At 42.5% G+C, this 21,453-nt stretch overlaps 1 protein-coding gene across 1 annotated transcript; it reads right to left on the bottom strand.

Moving 5' to 3' along the window:
* Nucleotides 1–14,658: 14,658 nt before the first annotated feature.
* LOC102285149 (cryptic protein) lies at nt 14,659–20,592 on the bottom strand. Its single transcript, XM_070382796.1, has 5 exons — nt 20,570–20,592; nt 20,237–20,286; nt 18,739–18,892; nt 18,485–18,594; nt 14,659–14,738 (listed from the first exon to the last, which is right to left on the bottom strand). Exons 1-5 carry the CDS (start codon nt 20,590–20,592, stop codon nt 14,659–14,661), a joined length of 417 nt encoding a protein of 138 aa, XP_070238897.1.
* Nucleotides 20,593–21,453: the final 861 nt, after the last annotated feature.

Here is a 21,453-nt window from a genome sequence, read left to right as displayed (position 1 = left end):
CCCTGGATCCTCTATCTTCTAAGCTATTAAGATTCAGGAGATATTTCCCTGTTGCTTCTTCCCATGCCAAGAATTACACTATTACAATTTTTGGTGGGATGCAGAACTGTATTTTTCATAAATTGCTTGAAGTCACCTACTCACCATTACATTTGTTGGAGGCCTGGCTATATACTGTAAGAGACAACAGTATTATAAAATAGAAGACCCTGATGCTGGAAAAGATTGAAGGCAGGAGGAGAAGGGGACAACAGAGGATGAGATGGTTGGATGGCATCACCAACTCAATGGACATGAGTTTGAGTAAGCTCCAGGAGTAAGCTCCCTGATGATGGACAGGGAAGTCTGGCATGGTGCAGTCCATGCCAGATTGGATTGCAAAGAGTCAGACATGACTGAGAGACTGAACTGAACTGACTGAATGTAGCTAGTAACCTTGACAAGGCATAGTGTAGCAGCTGCTGCTGCTAAGTCACTTCAGTCATGTCCGACTCTGTGCGACCCCATAGACGGCAGCCCACCAGGCTCCCCCATCCCTGGGATTCTCCAGGCAAGAACACTGGAGTGGGTTGCCATTTCCTTCTCCAACGCATTAAAGTGAAAAGTGAAAGTGAAGTCACTCAGTCGTGTCCGACTCTTCACGACCCCATGGACTGCAGCCTACCAGGCTCCTCCATCCATGGGATTTTCCAGGCAAGAGTACTGGAGTGGGGTGCCATTGCCTTCTCCCATAGTGTAGCAGAGATACAAGTATAAACTGTTTGGAAGCAAAGAACACGTTAAAACAATGATTAGTATAACTAAGTTGTAATCTAGTTGCAATAAACTATCAAGTCCACAGGGTAGGCAGCTGGAGAAGCAAAATCCTGGCAGGGTCAGGTAGGAGAAAAAGACAAATGTCCCATCTCCATTTACAAAGACATATACTTCATTAACCAGTTGTAGGTCCCAGCGAAAGAGAAAAAAAGGTTAAGTGGGAAACAGATTCAAGCTAGTATATTTTTCAAAGTCAAGGTTATAAATCATATTTATCAGTTCATTCGGTCCCATGTAGTTGATTTCTGTTGATCCACATAAAATAATCAGATTTTCTCATTACAGTTTGGATTTAGTTACTTAGTTCAGTAGCATTACCTAAAGGTTGTCAGAAACACTTCTTGTTTAAAAGTTCATTTTTTGTATACATTTTTTTCATTTTGTGTATATTTTCATTTGCATACATCTTCATTTGTATACTTTTTAACAGCACTTATGACATTGCAATGTGTTTGAGGTAGTCTAAGACTGTAAGCTTCTTTGGGCTGGGATCCTAATCTCAGCAATGTTTTTCCTAAACCTAGCACAGAGAAGATTGTGTTTTATAAATAAATGAATCTATTATAATTTTTTATTAAATAAATAAAACTAAAATGAACAACTCTAAAATCAAATGACTAACATAAATTTTTAAAATTATTTTAAATCCATGATTAAAATAAGAAACTAAAAATTCATAATTATACAAATGAAATATGTATTAAAAATAAGTTAAAACTCAGACATTAAATCATTTAAAAATATGTGTGTAGTTGAAAACAACTTTAAAGCTGACTCTGAAAACCAGTTAAAAGGAATAGCTCAAGCTTTCGGGAAGACTTGGCCATTGTCCCCTCATAAACTATACAAGCTGCTCCCTTTATCCAAGAGCAAAACTGGGGCAGAGAAGGGCAGCTGCGGCGACAGAAATAGGAGAACAGACAGACACCCATGGAGAAGAAGTGGAAGAACAGAGCTGAGAACACTCCAGAAGCAAGATACCATATATTTGTTAGCATTTCATAACAACAGGAGAGAAAAGCTATTTAAATTATGCTGCTTTCTACAAATTCAAGAAAACAAACTTCATATAAAGTTTAGTGACATAAACTATTGATGTTGAATCCCAGGCAACAGTTGCATGGGGCAAAAGGACATACTTTCAGAATAACACCACTGCAGAAAATTAAAGTGCATCTTCTTGATGTACTTCAGGTATTATAATGTGCTTTTTTTCAAAAGTGAAATGAGAAAGAGACCTTCCTTCATGACAGTCATTTCTGTGTCTGTGTGTCTTACCAAGCCTAATTTTAATCCAGCAAAGAAGTTATTCGTGTCCACAAAAAACTGAAATGCCAAAGTTCAGAGAGTTTGGTTAATTAACATAATGAGGATTAGAAATAGTTTCATATTAGGTCCCTGCCAGATTTAATGACAGTACATCCACTCCAGCACTCTTGCCTGGAAAATCCCATGGATGGAGGAGACTGATAGGCTACAGTCCACAGGGTCGCAAAGAGTCGGACACGACTGAGCGACTTCACTTCACTTTCACTTACTGGGAGAAGAGTCGGTGAATTAAGATTGGTTTCCCACACAGAGTGGGTTTTTGAAGACGGCAGAAATTGGAAATACATTCAGAAGCTGGTTTTCAATGCTCTCAGCCACGATTAGAGTCAGTTGTTTTCATGCTAGAAAGGGGTAACTGTGATGCGGCCGAGAAGTACAAGAGAGCACCTCCCCACCAGGCTCTTGCTTTGGCTCTGGAGTAAAGTGTAACACAGGGATGGGTTGAAAGGTCTGAACCGTCAGGGAATTGAAATCATGTGACTAGTATAAATTCCTGTGGCTTTTCCTGTTCCTTCTGTCAGTGTCTCTGTTGTGTCCTTAGTGAGAATGCACACGACACTGCGGCAGATCCTAGTTTTCTGGAATACGCAAGGGTGGACTGAGTGAGAACAAAAGCTGGAAAGGAAAGAGTGGGCTTCTACAAACAATCCAGAACTGGAGAGCGCTTGTTATTGCTTTCTGCAAAGGGAGGGCTCCTCACCCTCTGTCAGAGGGAGAAAAACCAGGGTGTGAAAAAGCTCTTTCCTGTGGTGAGGGCAGCTCTGAGATAATGGCCCAGGAAGACGGTCTCTATCTACACTCAACAGCAGGAGATGGGTAAGATCCATGACACATTTGTGTGAATGAAGCTTCCAACCAGGAGTCCAGGATCGTCATTTGTCTCCTGGGAAGTTTATACTTTTTAATGATCTTTCTGAACATCTGGGGAACCATTTACAGGGAAAATATCTTTTACACTCAAATTTTCCATGCACTATAGAAAAAGTTGGCAGCTTACTTTTCACAATTTCTGTTCTTTTCAGAGCTAGGTAAATCAAGGTTTCTCAGTTGGTTAGTTAAGTGGATGTATAAATGGATGGATAGATAGAGAAAATGGTTAAGGTGGTTTTCTTGCTTAAAATCAGGAATTATTCTCTTAAGAGAATCCATAATCCTGATTCCTAATTTTCTATTTAAATGTAGATGAGCATTTATATCCTGGATATTCTTACTAAAAATGAACATGTCTTGCTTTTCCTTTTTATCACAATTGTAACCTCTCAAGTGTAGAACAGCCCTCTTGTTCAATTTCCTTAAGTGGAGCTATTGACAATGAGACAATATATATTTTTGTCTGTTTTTTGTTTTGTTTTGTTTTTAGCAAACTTCATATTGGTATAAAAGTGTAGAAGATATGCATTTTGTAAATATTTTACACATAATATAAACACATTCATCAGGTTCTTAGGATAAATTGCAAAGTTCATCATTTGTTTATTTGTAGAAAATTCAGCTACAACAGATAGTACTGTTCAGAACGTACTTGGAACTATGTAAAGACAATATTGCTATCAGAAGACATTTTTACCCAGAAATATTTATGTCTCAAAACTTTAATAATTATTTTTTCCCAAACTACAGTCTCAGTCAATAGTGGCTGAACTCAACTTTTTTCTTTAACTCTCATTTGAATATTACATCAAATTCGTATTTCCATAGCCAGTGGTGGAAAATTTTGAAAATGCCCAGAAACTAATTTGTAACATACGTTTTTAAAATAACTGCATTTCATAGGCTTATCAACTAAGGAGTATTTAAAAAACTGAAAAAATCAGTGGGAATATCACCTGTCTGTGAACTTTCTATTTGAACATTCTCAGGTGTGCAGTTTCACACGCATGGGGCCTTTCTCAGCCAGCCTGGCTCCTTCGTGTTCTGAAGAATCCTGGGAGACTTCCACAGTCACTGACTTTGGCATTGTTTCACTTCTCTCTCCTGCTCAAGCCTGAAGGGTGGGACCACCAACCCCAACGTACAGTGGGCCTAAGAAGATATTTGCCATGTGTATGTGTGTGTGTGTGCACATGCACACATGCACGCTTGCCTGCTTGCTTTGTAGAGCTCTAAAGTACTAAAGTATTCACTGTTGTTGTTCAGTCACTAAGTCATGTCTGACTGTTTGCGACCCCATGGTATGCAGCACGCCAGGCTTCCCCTGTCCTCCACTATCTCCCAGAATTTACTCAAACTCATGTCCATTGAGCCAGTAATGCCATCCAGCCATCTCATCCTCTGTCGTCCCCTTCGCCTCCTGCCCTCAATCTTTCCCAGCATCAGGACCTTTTCCAATGAGTCAGCCTTTGGCATCCAGTGGCCAAAGTATTGGAGCTTCAGCATTAGTCCTTCCAATGAATATTCAGGGTTGATTTCCTTTAGGTTTGACTGGTTTGATCTACTTGATGCTCAAGGGACTCTCAAGAGTCTTCTCCAACACCACAGTTCAAAAGCATTGGAGCTCAGCCTTTTTTACAGACCAATTCTCACATCTGTAGGTGACTACTGGAAAAACTATAGCTTTGACTATTCAGACCTTTGTCGGCAAAGTGATGTCTCTGTTTTTTAATACGCTGTCTAGGTTTGTCTTGGCTTTTCTTTCAAGGAGCAAGTGTCTTTTAATTTCATGCTGTAGTCACTGCCCACAGTGATTTTGGAGCCCAAGAAAATAAAATCTGTCACTGTTTCCCCGTCTATTTGCCAGAAGTGATGGACCCAGGTGCCATGATCTTAGTTTTTTGAATGTTGAGCTTTAAACCAGCTTTTTTCACTCTCCTCTGTCACCTTTATCAAGTGCTCTTTATCCCTTCACTTTCTGACATTAGGGTGGTGTCATCTACATATCTGAGGTTATTGATATTTTTCCCAGCAATCTTGATTCCAGCTTGTGATTCATCCAGCCCAGCATTTCTCATGATGTACTCTGCATAGAAGTTAAATAAGCAGGGTGACAATATACAGCCTTGACGTACTCCTTTTCAATTTTGAATCAGCCCATTGTTTCATGTCTGGTTTAACTGTTGCTTCTTGACCTGCATACAGGTTTCTATGGAGGCAGGTAAGGTGGTCTGGTATTCCCATCTCTTTAAGAATTTTCCACAGTATTCATAGTGAAAGTGAAAGTGTTAGTTGCTTAGTTGTGTCTGGCTCTGCGACCCCATGGACTGTAGCCTGTCTGGCTCCTGTGTCCATGGCATTCTCCAGGCAAGAATACTGGAGTGGGTAACCTTTCCCTTCTCCAGAAAATCTTCCTGACCCATGGATCTCTCTTGAATTGCAGGGAGATTCTTTACTGTCTGAGCCACCAGGGAAGCCCAAAAATAAAAGCCCATTAAACTCAACAAAGATCCCATTTCAGTGTTCACACTGAGAACTCTCTATTTAGCTGTATGTGTAGTACACTGGGATGACTCTCTCTGGGCAGGGAGGTTTCAGTGTTGATTGAAAGCCACTTTTCTGTCCACAAAAGCACTTCAGTATATATAGCTTTATATCACATGCACAATAAGCTCTGTGATGGCCTTTGCATTGCATTCAGCTTTGAATATTTTAAAGGAAATTCTACAAGGTTTATAAAATATCAATATTTTGATCGATTAATTTAATTCAGGCTGTATTGTCTATCCCAGAGTCTTTTTCTCTGTCATATTTTACTCTTATTGATTTGTTTGACTGAATAATTTGCAATATTTTTCCTGTTTTCATTCTTGTGTTTTTAGTTATGGTATCTGTCCAAATAGGGCTGTGTTCAATCAATAGAGAGCAAGTGTATTTGACAGATTCAACTGAGAAGCACCTAATTCCCAAGTTCTGTGTGATAGGCAGGAAGGCAGACTCGTTGGTCCACTTCAAGAGCTCCTTTTTATGGAGATACTGGTGATAACTCCAAAAAGTGCTAACTGTCCTGAAAGCATGTCACAACTGAGTCATTAGTAGAGGAAGCTGGAGAAAAGGAGGTAGGGTGCCAGCTGCCTTTTCCAATCGTGGCTCCCTCCCCTCATGCGCTCCTTTCTCTGTCTGTGGAACATTTTTTGGCGTCTGCTCCTTGCCGCATTCACAGCATGGTGGTGCTGGGAACACACATGTGGCACTGGCCCTGCCCCCCAGGGCTTAGAGCTTCTGAAGAGACTGAGTGAACACATAAATAATGCCAAGTGTTGCAGAATCTATGTGTGGGGCTCAAGGAGTGTGTGAAAGGGAGCTGTTACCTGAAGGGCCACACGTTTGGTGTACTCTGAATCATCAGAGATTCCGCCTGAACAGGCCCCAGCCTCTAGTGTTTACTCTCGCACATCTAGTCATATACAGTAAGTCCCCTACATGCAAACTTTTGTCAGGTTTCAAAGACATGAATATGTGTTCACATGTCCAGTCATGTTAGTTTGAGGATCTGGCACACGTTGTCAAGCACACGCATCCTCTACAAGTGGTTGTGCTTTTGTGTTCCTCACTGTATAAGCACTGTATAGAGTGAAAGTGAAAGTTGCTCGGTGGTGTCTGACTCTTTGTGACCCCACGGACTATACAGTCCATGGAATTCTCCAGGACAGAATACTGGAGTGAGTAGCCTTTCCCTTCTCCAGGGGATCTTCCCAACCCAGGGATCAAATCCAGATCTCCCTCATTGCAGGCAGATTCTCTACCAGCTGAGCCACAAGGGAAGCCCAGGAATACTGGAGTGGGTAGCCTTTCCCTTCTCCGGTGGATCTTCCTGACCCAGGAATCAAACTGGGGTCTCCTGCATTGATAGAGTACAGTAATATAGTATTTATATTTTAAACCCAAGATGTCCAGAAGCAAGCATAAAAGCAGTGGTGATGTAGCAGTGACTATATTGTAAGATTAAAAATATTTTCTTTACTTCTTGTCTTTATGTATTATTTGTGTGAATAGTATTGCAAGACTATTGCAGTAGAGTACTACATAGCTGATTGTATTTGCTTGGTACCTAAGCTAACTTTGCTGTGCTTACAAGCAAATTGGATTTATGACTGTGCTTTTAGAATGGAACTCATTTGTATGTGGGAGACTTACTGTACCTTGAAATAACTAGGAAAACAAGAAAGGCTCTTTCATGAAAAAGTTTATTAAGCATTACAAATATTCATTTAATCTTCTGGTTTATAAGAAAGGAAACCAGTCTATTACATACAACATAGACAATGCAAGAGAACATATAATCCCTGGCTTCCCCATGCAGCACCATCTGGTTCAGCCACGCTGGGAGGCCAGGAACAGTTCTGGTTCTGCTGGGTGAACTGTGGTCTGATCAGCAGGCTCCCTCTCCACTGAGGATGGATTTCAGGAGGAACCAGGACAAGAGGAGGAGAACATGCCACGTGAGCTGGGGTCTCAGTCCATTAGAGTGTGAGGTGAGAAAGTCTTTCAAGTCTGGGGAAAAAAATCCCGAGAGAGTTATGAGACATGCTGTGCAGGCCTGCTTGTAGAGAGTGAACTAGAATGTCTGCACCTGCTCAAGGAAAGGCCCTTTCCTGCCCGGGCCTCCCTACTGGGCCTTACCCTGTGGACTGGGCCACCTGGCGGGCAGCACAGAGCACGGATGGACACCAGCTGTGGAGAACACAGCACAGCTCAAGGGAGATGCGCTTCCCTTTAGCTTGTGCATTCCTTTCGCTGCAGCTGGAAACAGGGATTTTTATGTAACTTGGAGAGCTGAAGGAGAATCTGTTTGCTGCTTTTAAGGCTCACAAAGAAATAGTCCTTCAGCCCTTATCATTTGGCACATGAGCTAACCAAGGTGGTGGTTCAGAGTACTATACTGTCATTTAACAACTAAAGTGGATCTGATTTAAAATAAAGTAAAACTGCTTGCATCCATCTGCTATCATCTGTTCCCCCAGATAGTCCTAACACTATTTCTTTGACTAGGGACCACTTATTAAAGAGGAGGAAAGCACCCTTTCCTACAGCGATGGTGGACGTTCTCACAAAGGACATGACAACGAGGTACAGCTGCAGATGTGCCCCAACTGGAGTGCTCACCACCCCACTGAGGCAATGTGGCTCCTCCACTGCAGGCCTCACTCTGAGCCCCAAACTCAGTAGGTCTGGCTTTTTCTATAGCTAGGACCCCACCCCAGAGGTGTTTAGTGGGAATCTCTGGGGTAGTGAGACCAGATAAGGGTGTTTGCTAAACTCCCCAGTGATGAAGGGTTACCACGTGAAACTGACAAGCCCCACAGGTATGGCTAGAGGCAGGGGCACCAGCTCCACTAAGTAGTCTCCCAAGCAAATCTGGAATTGGATGTGGGATCGGCTGGTCAGGGAAGCATACAAAGGCCCAACTTACAGGGACTTTTTCCCCAGGGCTGTTTGGCAGAGGCCAACCTGTTCTTCCCCCTGACAAACCTGCCAAGCCCTGTCCTCTAGGATTCTGCCAGAAAGTGCCTTCTGAACGTCAAAACCTGTGGTCAGCTTGAACCATCAAAAGCTAATAAGTAGACATCAAGACAAGCCACTGCAGCAGAGACCTGCCCTGCCTTTCTGCAGGTGACTATGGTGAACATGGCTAGGAGGCCACACTCAGCACAAGACTGAGGGCAGGCTCACTGCAGACCTGGGCACCATTCCCCACATCACCGCACATAGGAGAGGGTTGTTCCAGGGTACTAGAACCCCACAAAACAGAAGCCTTGGCATGCAGGCTCAGAGGTAGCTCCAGAAAAGCTGATGATACAACAGGTGCTCTCAGTGTGAGAAGCAGCTACTGGTCAGCCCATAGGGAGCTTCACTGTTGATTTTTCCCCTGGTGAAAGGGAACAGGCTGACCATAGGATTCAGGCCCTGTTGGTGGTCTTTTCTTGCATGTGAACTCAAAAGCCATTGTAAGAGTCAGTTTTATGAGTTTGGTTAAACCAAGTCAGTCCCCCAAGCAGGGGTCTCCAAACTGGGGCTGTGAGCACCAGGCAATGTCCCTCCTTAGGGGCCCAAGGTCACCCACCGAGCTAAGAGAGAAAATATTAGAACTTCCACTATATATTGATAGGAAAAATTAAAGCAAGCTTTATTCACATTTACTATTTATTGGAACCTAAAAAATCAATGGTTCTGTGGCCTTTCATCATTTTTGCTGAGATAAGTCACTCAGTCATGTCCAAGTCTCTTTTTGTGAACCTATGGACTGTATGTAGGTCACCAGATTCCTTTGTCCATGGAACTCTCCAGGCAAGAGTACTGGGGTAGGGTGCCCTCCTCCAGAGGATCTTCCCAACCCAGGGATCAAACCCACATCGCCTGCATCTCCTGCATTGGCAGGCAGGTTCTTTACCACTAGTGCTACCTGGAAGCCCTTCATTATTTTATGTCCTACCAAAAAAGAAACTCTGCTACCAGTGATGATATACTATAACATAGGATTTTAATTATATACTTACCAGAAGTTCTCTTTTTAGACTTACACATCGCAGAGATTTTTATCATTACTTTAGTCTTAAGCACGCGTGAAAAGGAAGATAGAACTGAAATCAAATTTGTGAATGCTCAGCGTGTGGCACTATATCACCACCATGAAGTGGTGATTTAAAATAGTTTGGAGACCACCTTGGGTGAGGATAAAATCGTACTTCAGTATGAGGTCCAGAGCTGGCATTCCCCAAATTTTCCAGTTTACAGATAACCCTGAATGCCCTTGGAAAGCCACACGGCTTTCTCTCCTGTCATGACACCCAGAGAAGCTACCCCACTGAAATGACACCTATCATGGGAGAATGTCCCAGAGGGATTTGACAAAGGATCTGCTCTCTCCCAGTCAGCATGCCCTCGGCTGACAGCCAGCTGGAGCCAGGACCTAGGAAGGCCATCCTTCCAACAGGCCCACAACCTGGCTCCGGCCTGCAGACGTTCACTTGCTTGTTGTTTGGTTGGTTGTCTGCTTTGCGACAGAACTGTACTTTTTAAATTGGGTTTGAAGAATGAGGTGAGGCCTGACCTGACCCCAATCTGACATTTGCATGACCTGTTTCTCTCTGAAGAAGTTCTAAATTGCTTCTTCACCGTGTCATTACCTAGACTCTAAATTTTAGAACATATTGGTTCTTGATGCTAAAGAAATATTTAATTCTTTGGGTTATATGTAGGAAGAATCGCCCTCTCAGTAAAACGAGATCATGGGTTGATTTAAGGACTGCTAGCTCCAAGGCTGTCATTCTTCTTGATTTTTTTTTTTTTAACTCTAGCAATGCTCACCAATTAATGTGTATAGCGGATATTTTTCACAACCTAAAAAAACACATTTTGGTAAATTTGCATATAAGTCCTAGATTATGAAGCAATTTTTTCTAATCTCATTGTACTGATGTGAACACTGTCGATGGTGACAATAATGCAACAATATTTTATTTTATGTATAATATAAAACAGGTATAGGGCCTTTTCATCTTTACAAATCTGTGGGGTAAATTATTTCTGCTGTGGAGACTGAAGCACAGTTTATAAAGATGGTAAACATTACAACAAGTATTTCAGGGGATTTGAACAAGTATTTTGGGGATTTCCCATGCTTTTTCTATTATGCCAAATTTCCTCTTTAAACACAAAATTAACAAATGTAAATGAAGAAAATGGTAGAATGATATGTACCTGTTTAAAATATACTGTATTTACTAATAGAATACTGAAAATAGATGGTTTAATGTGATGTAATAGTAGGCAATGGCCTTCATGGCGTTTCTTCTTTGGCACTATATTTGGAACTAAAACGTCAACAGTCATCCATTTAATATTTATTTAGAATTATTATACACAGAGCATTATTTTAGGTCATGGAAGAGAAAAATTACAAGACAGCTCACATCAACAAATAAGACTGCTTTGCATAAATTTTATTCTTCAGTATCTGTGTGAAAGTTCAGGGCAGATTATCCTCATTTTACATGAGGAAACTGGAGAATAAACAGTGTTGCTCTGAAACAGAATGAAAAATATGTCCTTGAAAAGATATTATATTGGGATTAAGAACGCCTGTTGTACGTGGACCCATAGAGTGTCAAGCAAAGAGGGCACTTGGAGATTCTCTGGCCTTTGTGTGCCTAGAGGAGCCAAAGGACCCTGATTCTGTAGTATACTTTTATCTTTTGGATTGGCTAAAAAGTGTTTGGATTTTTCCATAAGCTATTATAAAAAACCCAAAGGAACTTTTTGGCCAGCCCAATATTTGTGATTCCCCTATCCATATGTGTCCTTTCATATTAGAATTATATTGGAAACACAGTTTTCCATTCTATCTTCTATATACTCTTCAAAGTCATCATAAAATTCCATTAAAGGAATTAAAACATTTACTTACCTATTATTCTGCTATTGGATTTACAGTGTGGTCAAATTTTCGATATTCTAAATAATACCGTCCAAAATATTCTTAAAGAGGCCCACAATAAACCCATTAATAAATGATCAATTAATCTATGACAAAGGAGACAAGGTTACATAATAGAGAAAAGACAGTCTCTTCAACGAGCAGTGCTGGGAAAATTGGACAACTACATGTAAAAGAATGAAATTAGAAAACTCCCTAACATCATACCATACACAAAAATAAACTCAAAATGGATTAAAGACTTCCGCAGAAGAATGGATACAATAAAACTCCCAGAGGAAACATATGCAGGACACTCTTTTACATAAATCGAAGCAGTGTTTTTTGAATTTGTCTCCTAAAGCAAAGCAAGTAAAAGTGCAAATAAACAAATGGGATCCAATCAAATATAAAAGCTTTTGCACAGCAAAGGAAACCATCGACAGAACAAAAAGGCAACCTACTGAATGGGAGAAAATATTTGCAAATGATATGACATATAAGGGATTAATATCCAATATATATATACAGCTCACACAACTCAGCATTTAAAAAAAAAACTCACAACAAACCAGATTTAAGAAATGGACAGAAAACTGAACAGATTTTTTTCCAAAGAGTAAATGTAGATGGCCGACAGGCACATGAAAAGATGCTCAACATGGCTTATCATCAGGGAGATGCAAATCCAAACCACAATGAGATGTTGCCTCTTACCTATCAGAAGGGCATCATCAAAAAGAATACAGATAACAAATGCTGTTGGGAATGTGGATAAAAAGGAACTCTTCTACACTGTTGATGGGAGTGTAAATTGGTATAGCCACTGTCAAAAACAGTATAGAGGTTTTTTTCAAAAAACTAAAATTAGAATTACCATATGACCAGCAATTCCACTCCTGGGAATACATCCAAAAAACCCCAAAACACTAATTCAAAAAGATACATACACGCCAAGGTTCATAACAGCATTATTCAAAATTGTCAAAGTATGGAAGCAACCTAAGTGTCTATCAACAGATGAATAGATAAAGATGTGATAAACACACACACAAGAGAGAATACTACTCGGCCATAAAATGAAATTTTGCCATTTCAGCAACATAAATGGGCTTGGAGGGTATTATCCTTAGTCAAATGGCAGATAGAGAAAGACAAATACTGAATGATATAATTTATATGTGGAATCTAAAAAACACAACAAACTATTGAAAAAAAACAAAAAAGAAGCAGACTCACTGATACAGAAAACAAACTAGTGCTTGCCAGAAGAGAGAAGAAAGAAGGAAGGGGCGATACAAACGTCCAGAAGATAAAAGGACTATTATGTGAGGCCATGTGTGTGAGACTTCAGAAACTTTTAAAAACAGTATAGAATTTAAAGAATCTTTATTCAATTAAAAAAAAAAAGACATATTTAGGGCAAATCTACTCAGTGGCTTAGAGAAAATTCAATAAAAAATGTAGCTTTACCAATAAGAGTTCTAATTATATTCCTAATAAAATTTTAGTGTAAAAAATACCACTCCAAAGAATATTTATTTTATACTGAAAATTACAGGAGAAGCCTGGAAGGAAATCGTGCCACTTGCAACAACATAGATGGACCTTGAAGGCATTACAGAAAGCAAAATAAGTGAGGCAAAAATGACAAATACCATCTGATTTCACTTTTTTGTAGAATCTAAAAATTGAAAAAGAAAAGAAATTGATGTAACGTACAAGATGGTGACAGTTAATAATACTGCATTGCATATTTGAAAATTACTAAGAGAGTAGACTAATGCTAAAGCTGCCACCTGATGTGAAGAGCCGACTCATTGGAAAAGACCCTGATGCTGGGAAATATTGAGGGCAGGAGGAGAAAGGGATCACAGAGGATGAGATGCTTGGATGGCATCACTGACTCAATGCACATGAGTTTGAGCAGGCTCTGGGAGATGGTGAAGGACAGGGAAGCCTAGCATGCCTCAGTCCATGGGGTTGAAAAGAGTCGGACATGACTGAGCAACTGAACAACAACAAAGAGAGTAGATCTTAAAATTTCTCATCACAAGAAAAAGAAAGTCATTATTGTATGTATGGTGATGGATGTTAACTAGGTTTGCTATGGTTATCATTTCTCAATTATATATATTTGTATATAATACCAAACCATTGTGTATACCTGAAACTAATATAATGCTACATGGCAATCATAAAAGTCACTGCAGATGGTGACTGCAGCTATAAAATTAAAAGACGTTTGCTCCTTGGAAGAAAAGTTATGACCAACCTAAACAGCATATTAAAAAGCAGAGACATTACTTTGCCAACAAAGGTCCGTCTAGTCAAAGCTATGGTTTTTCCAGTAGTCATGTATGGATGTTAAGAGTTGGACCATAAAGAAAGCTGAGCACTGAAGAATTGATGGTTTTCAGTTGTGGTGTTGGAGAAGACTCTTGAGAGTCCCTTGGACTGCAAGGAAATCAAACCAGTGAATCCTAAAGGAAATCAGTCCTGAATACTCATTAGGACTGATGCTGAAGCTAAAGCTCCAATACTTTGGCCACCTCATGCGAAGAACTAACTCATTGAAAAAAGACCCTGATGCTGGGAAAGATTGAAGGCAGGAGGAGAAGGGGATGACAGAGGATGAGATGGTTGGATGGCATTACTGTCTCCATGGACATGAGTTTGATCAACCTCTGGGAGCTGGCAATGGACAGGGAAGCCTGGCATGCTGCAGTCCATGTGGTCGAAAAGAGTCAGCATGACTGAGTGACTGAACTGAACTGAACTATCTCATTTTTTTTAAAAAGTGTCTGACATAGTTCAGGGATGCGCTTATGTACTCTGGTAGCAATTTTATTCCAATTAATATTAATTGTACATTAATTATCACTATGTCAATGTTTACACCAGTATGCTATTGTATGTTGATTTATATTTTAAAATAATTTAAATGTTATTATAAAATGTGATAATTTATCTCTTAAGAAAAAAAAAAAGAATAGCTGAAGAAGTTAACCACTCTAAGCTTCAATTTCCTCAAATATAAAAAGTATAATACTTACTTCAAAGGCTTGTTAAGAACTGACTGGGATTAAGTAAATAAAGTCCCTGAAATAAACTGAGAGCTAATAAAGATGCTTATCCTGATGACTGTCATCCTCACAACATCATAATCATCTATCAGCACTGCTGCTGTCGTTATCATCGTCATCCTCAGGTCGTAACCAGTCAGCACAGCCACCACCGCTGTCATCTGCCCTGACGCACAATCAGTGGGTCACAGAGTGCTCCTGACAAACTACTCCGAGAGATGACCTCACTATTTGGTTCACTTTTGATGAGCACAAGCCACACAAGTCACTATCATTGTCCTTGGCAGACAGTAGTCCCAGCCTTGAATGTTTTCCAGGATGTGAGCAGACATCCTGGAACCTAGCTCCTGCTCTGGTGCTTAGGACCCAAGCTGGCCTTGCTAGAAAGTGAAAGTGAAAGTTGCTCAGTCATGTCTGACCCTTTGTGACTCCATGGACTATACAGTCCATGGAATTCTCTAGGCCAGAATATTGGAGTGGGTAGCCTTTCCCTTCTCCAGGGGAACTTTCCAACCCAGGAATCAAACCCAGGTCTCCCTCATTGCAGGCAGATTCTTTACCAGCTGAGCCAAAAGGGAAGCCCTTGCTTAGAATACTGAAAATGATCAGAGCTAGGCCTTTCCCCACATCATTGCAAGGAGCACCACCCACAGTGGGAAATGACCTCACCTGTAGGACTACACAGGCACCGTCTGCAATTCTGATGCTTATGCCATAATCTGTGTCCTCATTTCTCTGGGTCATTCAAAGACCAGCTACTGAATCAGTGGCACAGGCCCAGCAAATGAAGAGCCTGTTAGGAGAGGGAGGAAGGGAAAGTATATTGCACTATAATCACCACCACACACTACGCCAAAGCCTTTGACTGTGTGGATCACAATAAACCATGGAAAATTCTTCAAGAGATGGGAATGCCAGACCACCTGACCTGCCTCTTGAGAAGCCTATATGCAGGTCAGGAAGCAACAGTTAGAACTGGACATGGAACAACAGACTGGTTCCAAATAGGAAAAGGAGTACGTCAAGGCTGTATATTGTCACCCTGCTTATTTAACTTCTACGCAGAGTACATCATGAGAAACGCTGGGCTGGAAGAAGCACAAGCTGGAATCAAGATTGCCGGGAGAAATATCAATAATCTCAGACATGCAGATGACACCACCCTTATGGCAGAAAGTGAAGAGGAACTAAAAAGCCTCTTGATGAAAGTGAAAAAGGAGAGTGAAAAAGTTGGCTTAAAGCTCAACATTCAGAAAAAGAAGATCATGGCATCTGGTCCCATCACTTCATGGCAAATAGATGGGGAAACAGTGGAAACAGTGTCAGACTTTATTTCGGGGGGCTCCAAAATCACTGCAGATGGTGATTGCAGCCATGAAATTAAAAGACACTTGCTCCTTGGAGGGAAAGTTATGACCAACCTAGATAGCATATTCAAAAGCAGAGACATTACTTTGCCAACAAAGGTCCGACTAGTTAAGGCTATGGTTTTTCCAGTGGTCATGTATGGATGTGAGAGTTGGACTGTGAAGAAGGCTGAGCGCAGAAGAACTGACACGTTTGAACTGTGGTGTTGGAAAAGACTCTTGAGAGTCCCTTGGACTGCAAGGAGATCCAACCAGTCCATTCTAAAGGAGATCAGTCCTGGGTGTTCTTTGGAAGGAATGATGCTAAAGCTGAAACTCCAGTACTTTGGCCACCTCATGTGAAGAGTTGACTCATTGGAAAAGACTCTGATGCTGGGAGGGATTGGGGGCAGGAGGAGAAGGGGGGACAGAGGATGAGATGGCTGGATGGCATCACTGACTCGATGGACGTGAGTTTGAGTGAACTTCGGGAGTTGGTGATGGACAGGGAGGCCTGCTGCTACTAAGTCACTTTAGTCATGTCCGACTCTGTGCGACCCCATAGACAGCAGCCCACTAGGCTCCTCTGTCCCTGGGATTCTCCAGGCAAGAACACTGGAGTGGGTTGCCATTTCCTTCAGTGCATGAAAGTGAAAAGTGAAAGTGAAGTCGCTCAGTCGTGTCTGACTCTCAGCGACCCCATGGACTGCAGCCTACCAGGCTGCTCTGTCCATGGGATTTTCCAGGCAAGAGTACTGGAGTGGGGTGCCATTGCCTTCTCCCAGGGAGGCCTGGCATGCTGCAATTCATGGGGTCATAAAGAGTCAGACACAACTGAGAGACTGAACTGAACTGAACTGAACACACCCACCCACCCTTTCCCCCCACCCCCCACACACACTGCTGGCACCATGCAGAGCTGGCTGAGGAAGGGGAGCAGAAGTGGGGCTGAAGGGCTGCACCTTCACTAAGAATGTCACTAGAATGCTAATCCTATCCCAGGTTGCAGAGGAGGAAGGAAGGGAGGAAGATGGGTCTGAGGCTGAGCATTCATTATGTGTGTTCCTCCACCAGTCACCCCACCCAGGGAACCCCACCAAAAGGGTGGTTTGAAGGGCTCTACCCCTAAGAGTGCTGCCTTTCTACAGCAATCTAACAGTGGACAAGGGGATGTGAAATGGGGTGAAGGGCTGTACCACCATTAAACATACCCTTACACTGTGGGATTGGCCCAGGGTCGACTACAGTGCAGGAAGGAAAAGGAGAGTAGGCCTAGGGCCTTCACATGGAGCCCACCCAGGGCTAACAAAGAGGACTGAAGAACTCTGCCTGCATTAACCAAGTCCCTTACTGCTACCCCAGCCAGAGCTTCCTGTAAAGGGGAGAATGCCGTGGAAGTGCTGTGCCTGCTACACCTGTGTCTCTGGTCCCTGCCTGAGATGACGACTGCAGCCGAGCATTTTGTCTGTTTTCTGACCTCAGAAGATTCACATTCCTTAGTTTTACAAGTAAAACATTTGCATTGAGTTGGGAACTGCTCAGAGTCATCACAAATAAGTGTTCACCCTGCGTGTTGTCCACACCCCACTGACTTTTAGTGGCAGGCCTGAGCTGTGGTTACCAGGCACCTTGCTTTCTGGAGCATTGCCAGGTTGGCCTTGAAGGGCAGCACCTGGCCATTCAGGCCTGCTCCTGTCCTGCTCCAGGGCGCTCTCTACATTTCACAGTTGAGAAGGTGGGTATCGGCCCAGTGTAGAGAAGTCCCTAGAGATTTAGTTTGGGTACTCTGTCAAAGCTATGGTTTTTCCAGTAGTCATGTATGGATGTGACAGTTGGACTATAAAGAAAGCTGAACGCTGAAGAATTGATACTTTTGAACTGCGGTGTTGGAGAAGACTCTTAAGAGTCCCTTGGACAGCTAGGAGATCCAACCAGTCCATCCTAAAGGAAATTAGTCCTGAATGTTCATTGGAAGGACTGATGTTGAAGCTGAAACTCCAATACTTTGGCCACCTGATGCGAAGAACTGACTTATTTGAAAAGACCCTGATGCTGGGAAAAATTGAAGGCAGGAGGAGAAGGGGACAACAGAGGATGAGATGGTTGGGTGGCATCACCGACTCAAAGGACATGAGTTTGAGTCAACTCTGGGAGTTGGCGATGGACAGGGAGGCCTGGCATGCTGCAGTCCATGGGGTTGCAAAGAGTTGGACACGACTGAGCGACTGAACTGAACTGATCCTGTCTGCCTGGTGCGGCTCTAATTACCAGCTTGTTGGCTTCCAAAGTTCTGCTCTCTGTAAAGAACATTTAAGTACACTGTTTGGAAATCACATTTAAATTCCGCAAGTGGGAAACCTAGGAATAAATTTTTCAATGACTATAATGATAATACACTATGTGATTCACCACGAATGTGACTTTCCCGAGTGATGAATCCATGCAGATCACTCATTCCTGTGTCGTCTGGCACAGGTAGATCAGTATGGGTCGGTACGTATAAAGGAGCAACTGCCTGAGTGTGGGTTATGAGCACAGGACGCAGGGCGGGTTCTTCTTACCGCAGCGGCCGGGTGTCTGCAGGGGGAGGCAGTGCAGGGCCGCAAAGACGCACCTGCAGAGGTGGCAGCCGCGGAAGGTCCAGGCTCCGTGCACCAGGGCACCGCACTTGCTGAGGAAGCCCAGGCCTGGCGTTAGTGCAGGGGGCACGCGCACGCCCGGCCCGCCCCGCGAGGTCCCGCCGCCCCCGCCCGGCTCCCAGTCTCCTCTCCCCGCAGGCCCCGTTGTGCCCCAGCCTGCACCACCCCGCGCCTACCTGCGCCTCTGGTCGTGCTCACAGTAGCGGCCGGTGAAGTGAGCGGGGCACACGCAGAAGCTGCTCAGCACGCAGGTGCCGCCGTTCTGGCAGCAGCTCCGTCGCGGAGGTGCACCTGTGGGGGCGTCGCCTGGGGTCAGCGCCGCGCGGGACCCTCAGTGTCGGATAAGCCCGAGAAGGGCCAAGAGAGATCCCCTCGGGGAGGCAATAAAATTGGCTTCCTGCTAATAGTGTTTGCTCAGGTAAACCCTGCTTGTTAGTTTAAGGATTAAAAACAAACTACCAGGGGTGCGGGCGGGTCAGGAAGGCTCCCTAAGAGATGGGAAACCCTGCCCCCTGCAAGTAGCGTTTTCTTTCTTCCTTCCTTTCATATGTTAAAATTAGGCTGTGACTTCCCAAGACAGTGATTACAGACCAGCCTCTCCGGAGAGCGGCAAGCGAGCAGGGACCACCCACGGGTGCAAAGACACCGAAACGATTTAAAAAAAAATCTACCACTGGAGCCTGAGAGACTGTGATAAGCCTAGCAAAGGTCCGCTATTATCTGGGCTTGGGATAGCTCTGGACCTGCAGAAAAATAACCAGTTAAAAGCCAAAGCCACGTTTTACCAATAAAATATTAAAACTTTTTTCAGAGTAAAAGAACACCTCACTAGGAAATATTTTTTACTTTATCAGTCAGTTGAGTCGCTCGTTCGTGTCCGACTCTTTGCGACCCCATGGACTGCAGCACGCCAGGCTTCCCCGTCCATCACCAACTCCCAAAGCTTGATCAAACTCACGTCCATCAAGTAGGTGATGCCATCCAACATCTCATCCTCTGTCTTTATACTTTTACTTTGTAGTATAAAAGTATATACTTTATAGTGTCTTTATATATATACTTTATATAAAGTATATACTTTATAGTGTCTTTATCCTTTTACTTTATAGTGTCTTTATCCTTTTACTTTATAGTATATATTTAAAGACGGTAAAATGTTATTCATTGGGTTTCTCGTTTTATTGTTAACTTATCCTAGTTTTTTTTTTTTTTTTTTCCAATTCTAAACTCAGGGTTCCGGCCTCCTAGTGGTAAAGAATCTGCCTGCCAAGGAAGGAGACAAAGGAGAAAGTCTGGAAGATCCCCTCTAGGCGCACACACACAGACACACAGTCACAGACACACACACACACACACAAAACTCAGAGTTCACTGACCGAGATGACCTTTGTCTGCAGCATGGCCACTTAGCTCTTGGAAAGTCAAGGAGTAGGGGAATAAACCCTGAGGCTTCCAGCCCTCCGTGCTGTCATTCTCCTCCCTTAAATTATTCAAGGTCCAGTTGAGTGTTTTCTGCTGGAACTTCTGAGCTTTACCACTGCTGCTTTCTTCTCTACTACTTTTATATTTCCCTGTTTGATAGCCTTAAAAATTAATTGAAAATATGAGACTGATAATAATTGACAAACAAATATACAATAAAAACTAAGAGAATATAAACAAAATGCTTCTTACTCTTTCCCATGGGGATGATCTGCAATATCAAACTGATCACAAACAGAAGCCTAGAATATTTAAAGAAATTTAATCAGAAATTTACATATGCATAAAATGTAATGCATTCATATACAAATATATGTATGAATATATATTTAATGTACAATAGATAATTACATAATTATTTTGTAACTAGTAGATTTTGATTAACCTTGTCATTCCTTAGAAAGATTTTAGACCAAGCATGTACCCGTCCCTTTAAGAGAAGCAACATTAAGCATGTATTGCAATTTATTCCAGGCTCTTAAACACCCCTCTTGGCTCTAAGACTTAGATGATTTTTGTTCTTACCTAACAGAATGGCTCCAGGTCATTTTCCCACTGACACGTCTGGTATAAAAAAGTCTCCTCTCATGGATACATTGAAGATCAATTCCACGGGACTGAGTCTGAACAGTTTTTGTATTTGAAGATGTCTTTACTGCAGTTACTGGAAGAACTGCCTCAGGATGCAAGATGGATAAGTACAGAAGACACAGGTGTTTCCTGCTCTCTACCTTGGTCACTAAATAACTGTGAGAAACAGCAATGATGTCTCCAGGTTCTGCGGTGCAGTTGCTTTGGCAAAGGCTGTGCTGTGACAGGCAGGGTCCAGCACAGAGCCTGGGGGACCATCCCTTCAGTGATACCCTGCTAGGGCCGGGGGCGGGGCCTGTGCAGACAGGACGGTTCTCTTCCCCTACAGTGCTTACAGTGCTGATAGGAGCAGGAGGAGTCAACCCCTAATGTCAAACACTGGTGACTAGAAGGCAATAGCCTTTTCCCTTCCTGGGAAAAAAAAAGAAAAAAAAATTATCAATAAAACCTCAACATGAACAAAAAAGTTTTCATGTGGAAATAGAGATTTCATATTGCACACTCCTCGCCCCTAGATGGGGAGGGGCCCAGCTAGAGAAGAGAGCTGTTGTGTCGAAAAGAACCAGCTGGCTTGATTCCAAGCCTCGGATGGGGAGCATGAATATGAAAGAGAGACATTTCAACACCTCCTTTCTGAGGATGCATCAGTATTTTTACAAACTAGGCCTTTTCTCTGTGCCTAGCATAACGATCACTGTATCGTAGTCATTACCCACTTAATACAGGACCCCTCAGGGGAGGCACTATTTTTACCCTCCATATTTTGCTGAAGCAACTGAGGCTTTGAGTTTAAGTCACAAACCTTTGGCACTTAGATA

This window comes from Bos mutus, chromosome 14 (genome assembly GCF_027580195.1).
Source record: "Bos mutus isolate GX-2022 chromosome 14, NWIPB_WYAK_1.1, whole genome shotgun sequence".
Lineage (NCBI taxonomy): Eukaryota > Metazoa > Chordata > Mammalia > Artiodactyla > Bovidae > Bos > Bos mutus.
This window is presented reverse-complemented; position numbering and strand designations above follow the sequence as displayed.

Excerpts from the sequence above, each read along its gene's own strand:
- LOC102285149 (XM_070382796.1), bottom strand. The coding sequence starts at position 20,592 with ATGACCTGGAGCCATTCTGTTAG. Across the intron at positions 18,595-18,738 it reads GAGCACGACCAGAGGCGCAG|CAAGTGCGGTGCCCTGGTGC; the intron begins GTAGGCGCGGGG and ends GGGCTTCCTCAG. Across the intron at positions 14,739-18,484 it reads GCAGACACCCGGCCGCTGCG|ATGACAGCGGTGGTGGCTGT; the intron begins GTAAGAAGAACC and ends GCGTCAGGGCAG.